Source organism: Ambystoma mexicanum, chromosome 2q (assembly GCF_040938575.1).
Source record: "Ambystoma mexicanum isolate Mex_15411 chromosome 2q, UKY_AmexF1_1, whole genome shotgun sequence".
NCBI classification, from domain to species: Eukaryota; Metazoa; Chordata; class Amphibia; order Caudata; family Ambystomatidae; genus Ambystoma; species Ambystoma mexicanum.
Window position 1 is genome coordinate 1,192,616,614 of NC_090924.1, and position 14,427 is coordinate 1,192,631,040.

The 14,427-nt window shown below is 41.3% G+C and overlaps 1 protein-coding gene across 4 annotated transcripts in view; it reads right to left on the reverse strand.

The window, feature by feature from the left end:
• Window positions 1–14,427, reverse strand: part of NEBL (nebulette) — a 1,132,595-nt gene that overhangs the window by 306,776 nt on the left and 811,392 nt on the right. For 2 of the 4 annotated variants that reach the window (XM_069648590.1, XM_069648591.1), the window contains exons 13-14: window positions 5,513–5,623; window positions 5,297–5,407 (exon numbers count right to left, since the gene is read on the reverse strand). The exons of the other annotated variants lie outside the window; for them this stretch is intronic. In XM_069648590.1, coding sequence (XP_069504691.1) covers window positions 5,297–5,407; window positions 5,513–5,623 — 222 coding nt within the window. The remainder of the gene's footprint in view (window positions 1–5,296; window positions 5,408–5,512; window positions 5,624–14,427) is intronic. 4 annotated transcript variants of the gene reach the window in all.

Below are 14,427 nucleotides of genomic sequence, written 5' to 3' on the forward strand. Positions count from 1 at the left end.
TCATAGAAATCGATGTAGGGAAAAGTGCAAGAACAAATCTTTAGTTCTGACACTTTGAAGCTTCCTGTACAAATGGCGGGTATGATTAACCCTTTGTATGCACTGTCTGTCATGAATCACAGAGTGCGCCCCTTTTGGGCTTCTTGGTCCCTGTCACAGCGGGCTTACACTCATTAATACTCCCAACATGGCCATCCAGCGTAATCCTTTCCCGCTCCATGCGCTGGACGTAGCCTTTTCTACTAATAGACCACGCCTTCCGCGGCTCCGCACGTCTCAATGCTATTGCGAAGTAGTGACCAGACGTGTGCTCCGTAGCTCGCGGTTCTTCTCCTTTTTCTAATCCCGCTATTCCTTCCCTAGTCCTCCCCCTTCTACTTACCTCCTAGATTCCTGGCTAGCGTGCTTCCACTGCCTCCTGGATTCAGCATCCCGGAAACTGAACGCATTCTGGATTTGGAAGAGAATCGGGCAGCCTTCTTCAAGACCCGCTCCATCCGCAAGAAGGCATCGACCAAGGACACCAGTAAAGAACGGACTCAGGTGAGAAGGGGGGAACTCCTTGACACTGTCCTTGGTGGGGATGCAAGTACCTCTTCTTCTTTTGCTCTTTGAACGTTTTTGCTACCTTCATTTACTGTATAATCTTTAATATAATGCCAGATTTATCACATATATATTAAATGTGTGACGGATGGCCTTGTGATGTTCGTCTTCCATCCTGAGTCGCTCTTTTTCCTTTTTGACGACTCAGGGGGTGTCACACCATCCTACAATTATATTCTCCCCTAGCCTCTCTTATCCTGTCTGATGTGTGTTCTATTCCATATTTTTAAGTTTTCAAGAAGTTGGTTATGATCAGACTCCCCATCCCTCATTCCTCCTTATGTGTCTTACCACTGGCATATGTTACTCAAAATATTGTTCTTTTGCACCTATTATCTGTTCTTATATAGTCTCAGGTTACGGCTTTATTATCATAAGCTTTGAAATGTTACAATGATTCTCAAATGCGTCACATGGAACATCAAAGGATGTAATAACCCAATTAAGAGATGTAAGGTCATTTTTCATCTTAACAAATTCCACCCCTCAATAGCATGTATACAAGAAACACATCTCTCTAACAAAGAGGCACTAACACTGAAATCTCGATGGGTTAAAGAAATCATCAGCAGCCCTGCTGTTGCTAAGAAAAATGGTGTAGCAATTCTAATTAATAAAAACCTACCCTGCAAAGTTCTTGAACAAGGTGCTGATACAGAAGGAAGGTGGGTTTGGGCTAAACTAAAAATAGAATCTACATGTATCACTATTCTGAATATTTATGGACCCACTAATCCTGACCCCAAATTTTGGATCGCCATAAAAAAATGGATACTTCAAAATGACTTTGCAAATCTCATTATGTGTGGAGATATGAATCAAATCCTTGACCCTTTTCTTGATAGGAAATCGAAATGCGTGTTCAAAAGCGACAAATCTCACAAGTCTTATTTGGGATGTCCAGCTGAAACGAGCCTTAATGACACTTGGAGGATTTCTCATCCTACCCAACTAGATTACACCTTCCACTCTTCTGCACATAATACTCTCTCCTGCCTAGATTATATTTTCACTACAAAAAACCTGACAGGCACCATCATCGACTCTAAAATAGACAGCATCATCATTTCAGATCATGCCCCTGTGTGTGCCTCTTTTAGTCTTTCTGACGTGCATAAACCATCATCCCGCTGGAAGCTTAATAATTTTCTTTTACAAGATCCTCAATTTATTATATCTGTTGAGGCGTTTGTTCATCAATACTATGCTGATCATCTAGACTGCGATACATCGGTAGTAAATAACTGGGATGCTTTTAAGGCCGCTTTAAGAGGTCACATAATGTCCTACTCTGGAAAAATGAAAGCTCTACGCAAAAAACATCTAGATGACCTTTACTCTCAGCTTGCTACCGCCGAACAAAATTATTACAAAGACTCCAACCCTAACAACCTCCGACTAGTACTGTCAATTCGCTTCCACATAAATAAGGAGATTACAAACCTAGCAGCCGGAACTATTCTCAAATATAAAAACGAAAATTTACCAAACATCCAATAAAGCCGGAAAAGCATTAGCGTCTTACTTGAAAACGAAAAAAGAGAAATTTCTTATCTCCCATATTAAAGACTCATCTGGTACCATTAAGCACCAGCCTAAGGATATTCTCCATAATACCATCTCATCCTTTTTCGATAACATAGACAGATCCTCATATCCTCAATTAGACTTATCCCATCTTGATAACAAAATTACTATGTTAGAGATTTCCAGAGCAATAAAAGGCCTAGGCCAAGGTAAGGCCCCGGGCCCTGATGGCTTCTCTACTGAATTCTTCAATAGCCTATCACAAGTTCTAACTCCTAAGCTCCTGAAACTATTATCTTACTTTTATTCCCAGAATGCCTCCTCAGGTTCCTTCTCTGAAGCCTTACTCGTACTATTCCCCAAGCCCGATAAAGATCCCTCCTTACCCGGAAATTATCGCCCTATCTCACTTATCAATGTAGAAAATCTTTGCTAAAATATTAGCCAATAGGATCAAATCTTCTCTTCCTTCACTTGTAAAACCGGAACAGGTTGGCTATGTTAAAGGTCGTAACATTTCTTCCAACGCTAGACTACTTTTAAATGCTATCCATATATCAAACAAAAACCAAAAAGATAAACAAGGCTCGGCCGTTATAGCACTTGATGCAGAAAAGGCCTTTGACCGGGCCAACTGGGACTTTATGTTTCAAGCCCTACACTGGCATGGTTGTGGCAACGAGTTCATTTCTCTAGTTAAATTACAATAAGTATTAACGGCTTATCATCCCCATTTTTTCCCTTAAAAGAGGCACCAGACAGGGCTGCCCCTTCTCACCCATATTATATATACTTTCCTTAGAACCATTATTAGAACTAATCAGATCTAACAAAAATATCCCTGGGATACCAAGTGGTTCATCTTTCATTAAAATAGCCGCTTACGCGGATGACATCCACATCCTCATTAAGAACCCTAAAACATACCTCCCATACTTACTTCAAGTACTTTCTCAATTCAGTTCAGTATCAGGTTATAAACTTAATAAAGACAAATCTGAAATTATGCCACTCAATCCCTACTGCCTTAAACATGACATTGACACCTTCGGTTTCAAATGGAGCAGTTCTTCCATTAAATATCTAGGTTTAAGATTTGCTCCTACTATCCAAGAAACTATAAAACTTAACACACAATCTTTATTAAATAGATTAAAGGAACTAACATCCAGATGGTCTCCCTTATATCTATCTTGGTGGGGACGACTTGATACCATCAAGATGATGTTATCCCCAATAATCCTATACTATCTACAACTCCTGTGTGTGCCTATCTCTCCCTCCTTTTATAAATCTATTTACTCCATTTTACTTAATTTCCTTTGGGGCGAGGGCAAAAGTAAGAGAATTGCCGTGATTAAACTGAAGGCTCCTTACGATAAAGGAGGAGTTAGGTTTCCAGATTTTAAAGCATACCACACTGCCTTTCTCTTAAAACAAGCTAGAAGTTGGTTTGCCTGTCCAATATTATCAGATATCCCCACATGGTGTACCATAGAAAAGCACTTAGTGTGCCCAGTTGAAATATCGGACCTTATTTATACATTTAATCATTCCTCAATGATCATTTCAGACCCTATTAGAGCCACAATATCTGCACTTCAATTATTCCTATTCCCACATGTAAACTCTCCAAAAAAATGCTTGTCCCCTTTTCTATAGCATAATAGTAAGATTCTGATTAATAATAGAACCCTAAACAGAAAATCATGGTTGAAAAAGGGCATTAGATTCATACAACAAATCACTAACAGGTCAACCATACTTTCTTTTCAACTGCTTAAAACTCAGTTCTCCACTCCCAATACAGAATACAATTTTTATAACAAATTAGTTAACTCTTGCTTAGATGCACTTCATACCTCCTCCATTGATATGTTAACACCGCATGCCTTTAGACTGCTTCAGCTTACAATGCCCTCTGACACTAAAGCTTCAAAATTCTACCACATTCTCAGCACTTCTCTTGAGTTATGTACAATTCGTCACAAATGGGAAGAAGACTTTGGCCACACCTTAGATGATAACACATGGTCTATGATTTTTTCTAGAATTAAACATATCTCTACCTAGGCGAATATATCTCAGAATGTCTTCTTCTTTATACACAGAGCATGCATTACACCTACTAAACTATGTTTATCCAAGATTAATAACAATGACAACTGCTGGTCATGTGGAGCTCCCTCAGCATCATTTATGCATATGTTCTTTTGGTGTCCCTATACTTTCAAGTTTTGGAAACAAGTGTGGAAATATATAAGAGCTATTTTTTTCACAGACATTCCACTTTCTTTCATGAATATTGTTTTAGGAAACCTCGCTATTAACACCGACTTACCAACAGGTGCTGCTAAACTATATGATCTCTTTATTTCTCTTGCTCTGAAAAGTATAACTGCTAATTGTAAAAACTCACGTTCATTGTGCATCAAAAGCTGGTGGAATAACACTTGTCTCACACAACGGATGGAATTGTGCATGGCTAACAATCTCAATGCTATACCTAAATACAATGCTAAATGGTCATTTTTCATTTGCTATCTTCATCACTTTAATGCAACCACACATGGAAGGTGATTTTGCCTAATGTATAACACTCCTCGGATGCTCCAAAGATCTGTTAATATATGAATATTACACTTGATACGTTATTGAATATTTATATTAATCGCAAAAGTGCCTCTCGCCCTTATTTAGCCCCCTTTCCCCAATCCCTCCCATCTTCTCGTGTTTGTCATGTGTTTGTCATGCGTTTGTCCTCCCCCATTTCAACATATAAGGATGCAGAATTGTTTCCACACTAAGTTGCACATAATATATGGCTATACTTCATTGTGGTTTAAGTAAGCCTTATTACAATCTTTCTATTGCTAGTCAGTACTCTAGCTGAATCTTCTTAACTTTTATATATAGCAACATTTGTTTAACTGTTGATCATTAAGTGGTTTTGTAGTCAATGGATTACTGCATTATGCCGTAGATATAATGAATTTATATCTGTTCATGATATACTTCAATAAAAACTATAAAACAAAAACAAAAAATTAGCACAATTGAGTTGGGTAAGAATGACAACAATTATGAACTTCAGTTTGTATTTTGTGCTACACAAATAGTTAATGACAGTACAGAAATGATTATCAATGGTTAAATTACTAACTTGGCTAGCAATCTGCGATGCACGTTTTGCCCTCTGAATGTCAGGAATATCTGTACTGACTTCCATTCCTTTCCCTTTAATTTTGTTTTCTAGATCTTTTCTATATTCCTTCTAGAAAAGAAAGATGACATCAATTTAAAAAGGACAATCTAATTAGATTGGCTACAAAGCAAACGTATACAATCACAATATTTCACATGAATACTCTTATTATACCTCATTCAGTATCTGTGATGCATTTTTCACTCTAATTAAATCTGGTGTATCTTCCAACACGGTCAGTCCTTTCCCTTTCACACCTTCTTGTAAATCTTTTCTGTACTCTTTCTGTTGATGAAAAATCAAAGCTTGTTAACAATAATTCGTACTATTCAAAAATATATAATTGAACATTTATAACATAATATCACAATGTTGAATTACATACATCTAAGTAGAATCGTAAACATATTTTATTTTCTCAATAGACTAATAAACCATAATAAAAACATATCTATTGCTTCAAGGGCATACTGTGTTCATTTACTTACAAGCCTTTGTCCAAAAATAATAAAAAGGTCATGGTTCACATAGATGTACACATAGGAAAATCAGGAGATGCCCATGAACTTCTCTTATTTTCCTAAGTAAACTTGAGTGTTTGCAAATTTGGAGATCTGGACCTTCCCTGATAGTCGTGGGTGCAAATGTCATTCACAAAGTTTAGGTCAGCGGCATCTGGGAGAAACTCCGGACATCTCTAGATTTGCTCTAGTTTTAGACTTCTTGAATTTGGCATGAGACAGTATATGGAATTCAGAGATGTGCAAATTAATCTTCTTGTTTTGCTCCAATGGAGTCTCATAAAGCCCTTTACTTGTTGGACTGGGACAGTAAACACTTTATTACAAAAATACTTCTTTGGAGATGCTTGCTCAAGGGGCAGCTTCTTGCCTATTTTGACCAGCTTTTGGCCAATAACTTTCACTGGGAACGCAATGATCCTCTTGTTTCATCCCCATGAAAATTTCTGTTCCTTACAGGTTTTTGTGCCAAATAGTGAGTACATAAGGGCTTGGATTTTTTCCCTCTAGTTCAAAGTTCTTCCACCAGGTTCAGAGGAGTGTTCCTGATCATGTGAAGGGTTCCACCTTATCCAGCTTTTTGTGCCAAACATTGACTAGCTGGGCCTCTTCCTGACTTTTCAGGCAAACTGTCACTAGATATGGCTTGGTATTTTTCGCTCAAGGAAAGAGATTCTCCACTAGGCTCAGAGAAGTGTGCCTAGTCATATGATTACCTCCAATGCCTACATACATTTGTACCAAATTGTAGCAATTTAAGGGCATGTCTTTTCCTTCCTTGCAGTATTCTTCCACCAGCCTCAGAGGAATTCCCTTGGTCAAGTGGCAAGCTCCACCTCCTACTGCTTTTCATGCCAAATGGTGACTATCTACACCTCCTGCATTTCACACTTAAGAGTCACTACTTAGGGGAGTATTTCATATTCCTCCCTTGTTGTTTTCTTACACCAGGTGCAGAGCAGGGTACCTGGACATGTGACCATCTCCACCTCCTTCAGCTTTTCCAGAATTGTGTATACCATCTGTCTGGGGAATTTCTGAGGTAATATGTGGACTGCTCATAGTTGTAACCCATAGTACTCTGGGCAATAACCCAATATTCCATTGCAAAATTGAAAAGATGCTTGTAGATCCGCGGTCATGCAAGGTGCTATTAACTAGACAGATCATTCCTTTTTCCATTGGGCAGTGTAATGAATGCTATCAACATCATAGGAAGTATTCAGGGCCATGTCTGGATGCAAATTTCTAGTGTAGTGCCATCAATGGGGGAGGGGTTTGATTGGGTTGTGTCACTGCTGTTTTGTTGTTCTAGTACTGCCAACTGGCCAGGTACCAGTTTGTCAAGGATAGACCTAAGGTGTTCCCTTTTGTCCCCACTTCTGTTGATCTGTGTGAGCCTGTTATGCTTGTAATTCAGCCAGTTAAGAGAGCTCTTCTTGTGGTGTGAGTTTCACCTGAACCTAGCCCTCCAAGGGGGCTTCTGTTGCTTCCAAGGATAATTTATTGGTTGAAAGAATGTGCATATCACAGCTAAACTAAAAGTGGTCACTGGTTACTGGACATCAAAATGCTTGTGGAAATGTAGGGTATATTAATGTTTTCAAATGTGGGTGATCTGAAATGTTGAATCTGTACTGGAAAAGCATATTAGAGGCTTAGAACTCAACACATTGTCCTCCTTTAGAAGATAGTTTAATCTGGGGACTGTAGGAACAGATGGCTGCAACCTTTCAATGAATGGGAGGACGTATATTGTTAATGTCTGTTAATTAAAGGCACTGGGGTCCAGACTATATTCAGGCATGTTCATTTAATAGTGATTCTGTCATTCACAGTGTACCTGTGCAAAGACTGGCAAGCCATTGTGACGTTATCCCACTTGGGAGGGCCACAGATGAGCTGAAATGCTACATTCTGAGCCCTTTGTAGTTTACCAATAGAGCAAGAACGGAGCCCAGCATTTAATTGTGTTGGCAATTTTTAAGCAGGTATTGACGAGAGATGCAAGTGCAATGGCATGATTGTGTAATGCAAGAAGCAACATCAATTTTATCAGAAGTATAAGTTGGAAGAAAATATTACTCACTGCCATGCTGAACGGATTATCCTAGCACATTGCAAAGTCAACGTAATATATAATATGCCTCATAAAGCGTGTGACTTACCACCACTTGGAATCAGGCAAGAATTTCCCAATTCCAAAGTGCAACATTGGACTATTAACCCTCATTTACAGATAGAATGGGCCTCATTACAAGCATGGCAGGCATGGCTACTGACATGCTCGCTAACGCACCGTCACCAGCGATTGGCCAATAACCGGCCCATTACGAGATGAAGGGGCCGGCAATTGCCCATTCGCGGGAGGCGGTAATGCTGGGCTCCCGTTCACCATACTGCCCCATATGGCACAATGGGGGTTGGGAGCATGGTTGCAACGGCACCATTGATAACGGTGCCGGTGCAATCACGAGTTTCCCTCGCGGGTGCCGCACAACGTGCCAGGTAAGACCTGGTGGGCTGTCAGGGACCCGCAAGGGAAACTCGGAATAAGGCGGTACGGTATGGACGGTGCCAGTGACATGCCGGCACCGTCCATACTGTACCGCCAGGGTCGTAATGAGGCCCAATAGGACTTTATGGGGATTTTGGAAGAATTATCATAGGTGTTAATACCACTAGAGCGATTTTTCCTCTTTTTGGCATTAATGTAGTTAGTATTCCTCCTCTGCTGTCTGTTAACTTCATCAGATTAGGATGTGATGGGGTTTGCATTGGCTAGCCCTCCTCCATCAAAGCCTTGCAAAGCCTTATGACTGTCCGTTTCCCTCAGGAGACGGGAATGTTCTCAATAGACAACTTTTTCCTTAAGTGCTGCTGTATTTAGATTGGTTGTAGATTTTCACTTCCAGTTTTCGACATGGCTCAGATCAGAACTGGTAACTGGTTCACAACCATAGACATCAGGACCTAGAATCTCACTGTTTATGGTGTGTGGAAAGGATCAAGAAAGCAACTAAGTGGGACACAACTGTGCAGAGGAAGTCTCCTATCCTCCAACATGAAAATTAGGACAGAGGAGCAAGTGACCCAGAGTCAAGTGAGCCACCACAGATTGGAATGCTGTTGTCTGAGATGTTTGATCCCATTTAACAATGTATATCATGAAGAAGAGTAGGATCAACAACAGGCAGCCACAGAGGTGTATCATTAAATTATGTATTAAAATGGATAGCTACATGATTCTGCTAAATAGGAAACTTGAATGAAGGCTTACACATTTAGTTTGGCTTCTCCCTTGCAACAGCAACAGCAGGATGCATACACCTTGAGTTCAACATGCAATGATTCGAAAACAGCAGCACAATGGACTCTCTTCAGATCAAACTAAAAGGGGACTCACAAAGAAACAACAGGATGAATTCTTCTTGATCTCAATATTTCGACAATGTGCACATCTCTATCCAGATTCACTTCCTAGATTGGGAAATCAGATCACAATGAGTGTCACTGACAATTTGTTCTTGCCTTTTGGTTAATACTCTTGTCATCTCTTTCTCATCCTTGATACATTGGTAGGTCCCTCTCAGGGATACCTGAGTTCAATGATACCTACATGGTAGATGTCACAAGGGCAGGGGCTGTTTTTCTTAAGGGTTGGCAAATCCCCAGAGCTCTCAAAAAGAGGCATACAACCTGGCCTTCTCTACTTCATCTCATTTGCCAACTATGTGTCACAGGATCCTGGCTATATACCTGACCCGATATGTGTCTTCCACCTAAACTATGTGCTCTCTTCCTCTCTACTCACCTGTCTCACCTTGGTTCCAACTGTGACCTTTTTTAATATAATCCCACAACCTCCTCCATAGAATTTCCTTTCTCTTAACTGTGTGTCTCATTTTCTCTCTCCTCTTTCCTCTCACCTCTATTTTCTTTTTCCTGCTCCATCATCTATCTCTCCCTCTATCTTTCTTTACCTCCCATCCTCCTCCCAACCTACCCGGCGATGCACTCTTCTGCCTCTTCTCTATTTGCTTCATTTACCTGGCTGCCTCTCTTCAGTACTCGCTTTTGTATCTCCCATGATATTTTCTCCACAACCATCTCTGATATTGATTCCACCTCATTTTCTGAAGCTTCTTGCAACCTCCTGTGTGATACACTACCACTTCCTTTATCACAACTCCTTCCTCATCTAATATCTGCTGTGTTCTCCACTTCCCTCCTCACAGCTCCTCCCATCCTATTTTTCAATGTTCATCTCATTTTTCATCCCAATACTATCTCTTTGTTGGCTTTCCTTCCACCTCACAAATTTCTATACAATCCTTGTACCTCTTTTCTCCCTGCACCCATTTTCGGTCCACTATACCATAACTTCTTCTCTCCCACCCACAGTATCTGTACCTCTGTCAACAATTGCCAATGGCAATCTCAAAGCTAAGTTGTCTGTGGCTTTTATTGAGCTCATTTCCTTCCCTCAGGACTTGACTTGTTATAGACAATTGACAATGTATACATTAATTGATTCAGAGTTACACGTGCTTTATTTTATACCTTGTCTCCATGGAATTGGCTGCAATTTAGTTAAGCGGACAATGAGAACTGAGGTCTCATAACACTTGTCTGCCAACTTGGATTGGATATGAGCAGTTCAACCACTTCCCAAAGTTGGCCCTCATGCAGCATTCCATTGCCAAGTTTATAAAGCATCTGAGATGGACTGTCTGCAGCTGAATGAAAACTGTTCACTTTTTCAGCAAAGGTGAGTCTAACCCTTCTACTCTGCCTACCAGGGTGATTAAAACATGGAGTGTATAATAGCTGGGTATTTTTGTGGGATAGCGTTGGTCTACAAAATACCCATCTCCTTCACATTTCTTGTGATCCTTAGGTTAGAAGAACTTTGCTCCTGGGGGTGACAGTGGACTTTTCTTTATGTTCTCAAGGGTGGTATCTTCAATTTGTGGTGTATGATCTCCATGCACATAAATCATTATCTTCATCCCAATAGCATTCTTGGCGGTTTTCTGCCATTGTCCCAAAATGATCCTTGTAAGACACTAGTATTGCTCCAAGTAATTTGTAGGCATTTGCCAGCCAGGTTGGAATCCATGAAAGCAGCATTGAAAACCAGTCATCTCCTCCTATCTCATCACCTTCATCCTCCATCTTTGTATGCAGGGACATCAGCATAGTTATTGCTTCTGTCAGGGTTACATTTTCTCCATCATGGGAAGGTATGAATACACTGCATGAAGGCTCTACCTTGGCACACACACCTCCTTCTGTAATTAAGTCCAAGACATACCTCTTCTGGAGGGTCACAAGCCTAATGGCCCTCAGTTCTTCTCTGATTGCATTAAATCCTTTTATTGTTGAATTGATTGTTTGCAGAAGCTCCGATCTTGTAATCTGCAGCCACTTGCCATTCACTGAAGTCTGAAGTCCTGGCATAAATATAGATGTTATCATCATCACTGTCTTGCTGAATAACCTATGCTCATCTGGAATATCATTATAGGATTCTATGGGCTTTCATGAGAAATAGTTCTCCCTTTTCAGTCGGTGGTGGTTGAACGACCTCTTCAATCTCTGGTGTTCATCCGTTTTTGGAAATTCGTGAATATGGAGATCACTTTGAGGAATCACTAATACAGGAACGTGTATGTCCACAAGGGAGCATACTCCTCCACCATTTGTAGGCAGCTGCATGTACGCTCTGGATCCACAGGCCCAGTATCAATCCAGAAGTACAGCAGATCCTTCATTCATTGCAATTTGAGCATCTGTTTGCATCCTTTATTTTCTCCAACCAGGACCAGGCCTTCATTCTTGAAACATGTTGTCACATTTTGTATTGCTATTATAGATACAGGTCCTGCTTTATTGTCAACCCATGTTAGTAGCTTAAACTACTTAGCCTATGACTCTAAACACATATCATTCACTTCGCATACTGGTTCCTTCTTCAAAAAGTTCTCAGGGCAATATAACATCTGTCTTCTGTTGGGAATTAGGGTCTATCGCGCCTGACCCCATCCCAAACCCCCCAGCGCTTTTGGGTGAAACAGAGGTCCAGGAAGATACAGTAGGGGATATGGGACACTATGGGGGGAGTGGTTGTTGTTAGGAGCCATAATGCAGGGAGGAGGGTGCACATTTTGCTCTAGTATGCATGGGGAATCAAACACCATTTTGAAGAGTAGCAGCCATATTGGAAACAAAGCCTAGTTTTTGTGTTTTAGGCCTGAGTGATATACATAGAAATAAAGTATATGCAGGCAGTAATTGATTGTAGTTTGGGCACAGTGTTGGGCATAATCCAGTGCAGTTCCCTTAGGGAGCACTACAGCAGATTAGGACTACAGGTGAGAGCACTAAATCCCCTTTGGTATCAGTCTGTACCACAAAGATTTAGTTGGTAGCTGTGGCTGAGCAGTCGGACTTATCTCAAGAGGGAGATGAGCAGTATTCAGGGTTTAAACAATAGGTAGTACAGTACTATGGAGCAAGGAAAGACTGACCAAAGCTTTGTATTAAAAAGAGAATATATATTTATTTTATACACTTCTAAGTCAACACATATTCACAATTGGTAAAGTAAGTTAAAATTCAGTCAAGGAAAAGTAAATACAACTCCCTATTCAATTATAGACAAGTTTGCGGTAGAGTGAAAACTGAGCAAAACGGCACAGTGAAAACCAACTACAAATGGCACTCTAGCAATTCAACGAAAGGGAGGGAAAGCACAAGTCAAAACGAAATATCTTCAGACACCCCCTAGCAACACTTCCCTGAAGTTTTGTGAACAAGTAATGCACAGTAACACTTTAGCCAAAAGATAAGTGAATGAAAACTGAGCAAAATGGCACTCCACAAGTTAAAACAGTACGAAGGAAGAGGGGTTTAGAAGATCTAGGTGCATCAGCACATTTCTCATTGAAAACCAATCTAGTGAGAGCAGATCTAACAAATCAGCCAGAGTCAATAGGCCAGAGCCAGAGTCAGTGGTACAGGACCAAGAGCTTAGGAGCAAAAATGTTCTTGTAGCTGCAGTCAAGTCTTTAGTAGAAAAATATTGAAGAGGTAGGTGGGAGGCGAAAGACAATGTTAAGAGAGAGGGCGGCCGACCCCACAAGTAGTTAAAGGATTTAAAACACCTTTAGGGCTACCACGGAAAAAGGGCGGCCTGGCGGATCAATGTACCTTAAACGTGAAGAAGTGGCTCCTGCGGTGGCGGTTGTTCCTGGTAGTTCCTGCAGGTCGAAGGATCCAACAGAGGAAGAGAGGCTCTCGTCGTGGAGGAAGGTTCGAGTCGCTACCCAGGGATGAAGCCAGCCGCGGTGCTGCCAAACGAAGTTTAAAAGGTATGCTCCTTTTAATCGCGGTCCGGGTCGATAGCTGCCTGGTTATCCGGTCTCCAAGTGCTGGGCACTGTTGATTCGACCAAGGCAGGTCCGAGGAAGTGATAGGTGAACTGGTTGGCCCCACCAGCTCAAGGGAAGGAGGCTCTTTCGCTGAAGATCTCCTCTCGTCGTGTTGAAGAAAAGTGGTGAGACGATCGGGCAGGGCTTCACCGGTGGTGTAGATGCTGAAGATGTCTGTGGCTTCTCTCCCCTTGGGTTCCGTAGTTCCAGTGGCAACGTCTTGCTCTTCCAGTCCTCATGACACTACTTTTATGCAGAAAGAGACCCATTCATACAGCCTAGCTGTCAATCACACAGTGGATTGGTCTTGTTGGCGGGAAACCCTTCAGCCTATCAGGTTAGAGTCCGACCTGAGTTGCTGCGCTAACTCTGTCCAGGGGGTTCTACTCCCCCTGCCAAACAACAGACCCACCCCAGACTCAAAGGTGCCGAAAGGAGGGCTTCTTGGCAGAAGCCCGCCAAAAGAGCGAACAAAGGATCCCCGACTTGGGTTAGGAGTTTAGAGTAAGACACGAGAAAGAAATGATATCAAAGTTCTGGCAAATAAAACCTACCGGAGTAAAGTTAATAATAAAATAAACCGGCGGTATGTTAGAGGCTGTCAGTAAAAGTATTAGCTTCGAACAATGGGAAAATCCCATAGGAAAATATTCGCGGTCGAATATAACAGGTAGTAACCACTGCCACCAGCCAGAAACTTCATAGAGGGGGACTTTAAGGTACCCTCTCGAAAATGAACATAGGGGAAAAACTATTAACCCCTTCCAGTACTTCCATTTTAAGATGGGGTGTACTGGTTTAGTTCATAGAGATTGGCTAGTAAGGTCAATGGGGACTTTACATGCCCTGGGAGACAGTAGTCAGCCCCAGGGTATGGAGTCTATGTTTGGGGGTCGCTACGACATCCCTGTGTCACTGCACGGAGGGTGCTGTGTAACACATGTGCATAAAGATGGTCCCTATGGGTGAGAGAAAAGATCCCATAGGCATTAAACACAAAAATAGTGTCACACTCTTAGCAGGTAAAAATAAATAAACCCTTCAAATCCAGCAAAGCTGCTGGGGGACTATATAGGTAAGGGAAATTAGCCATAAGTGAGAATTCTCCCTAACACACAGGTGAAGTAGGCCA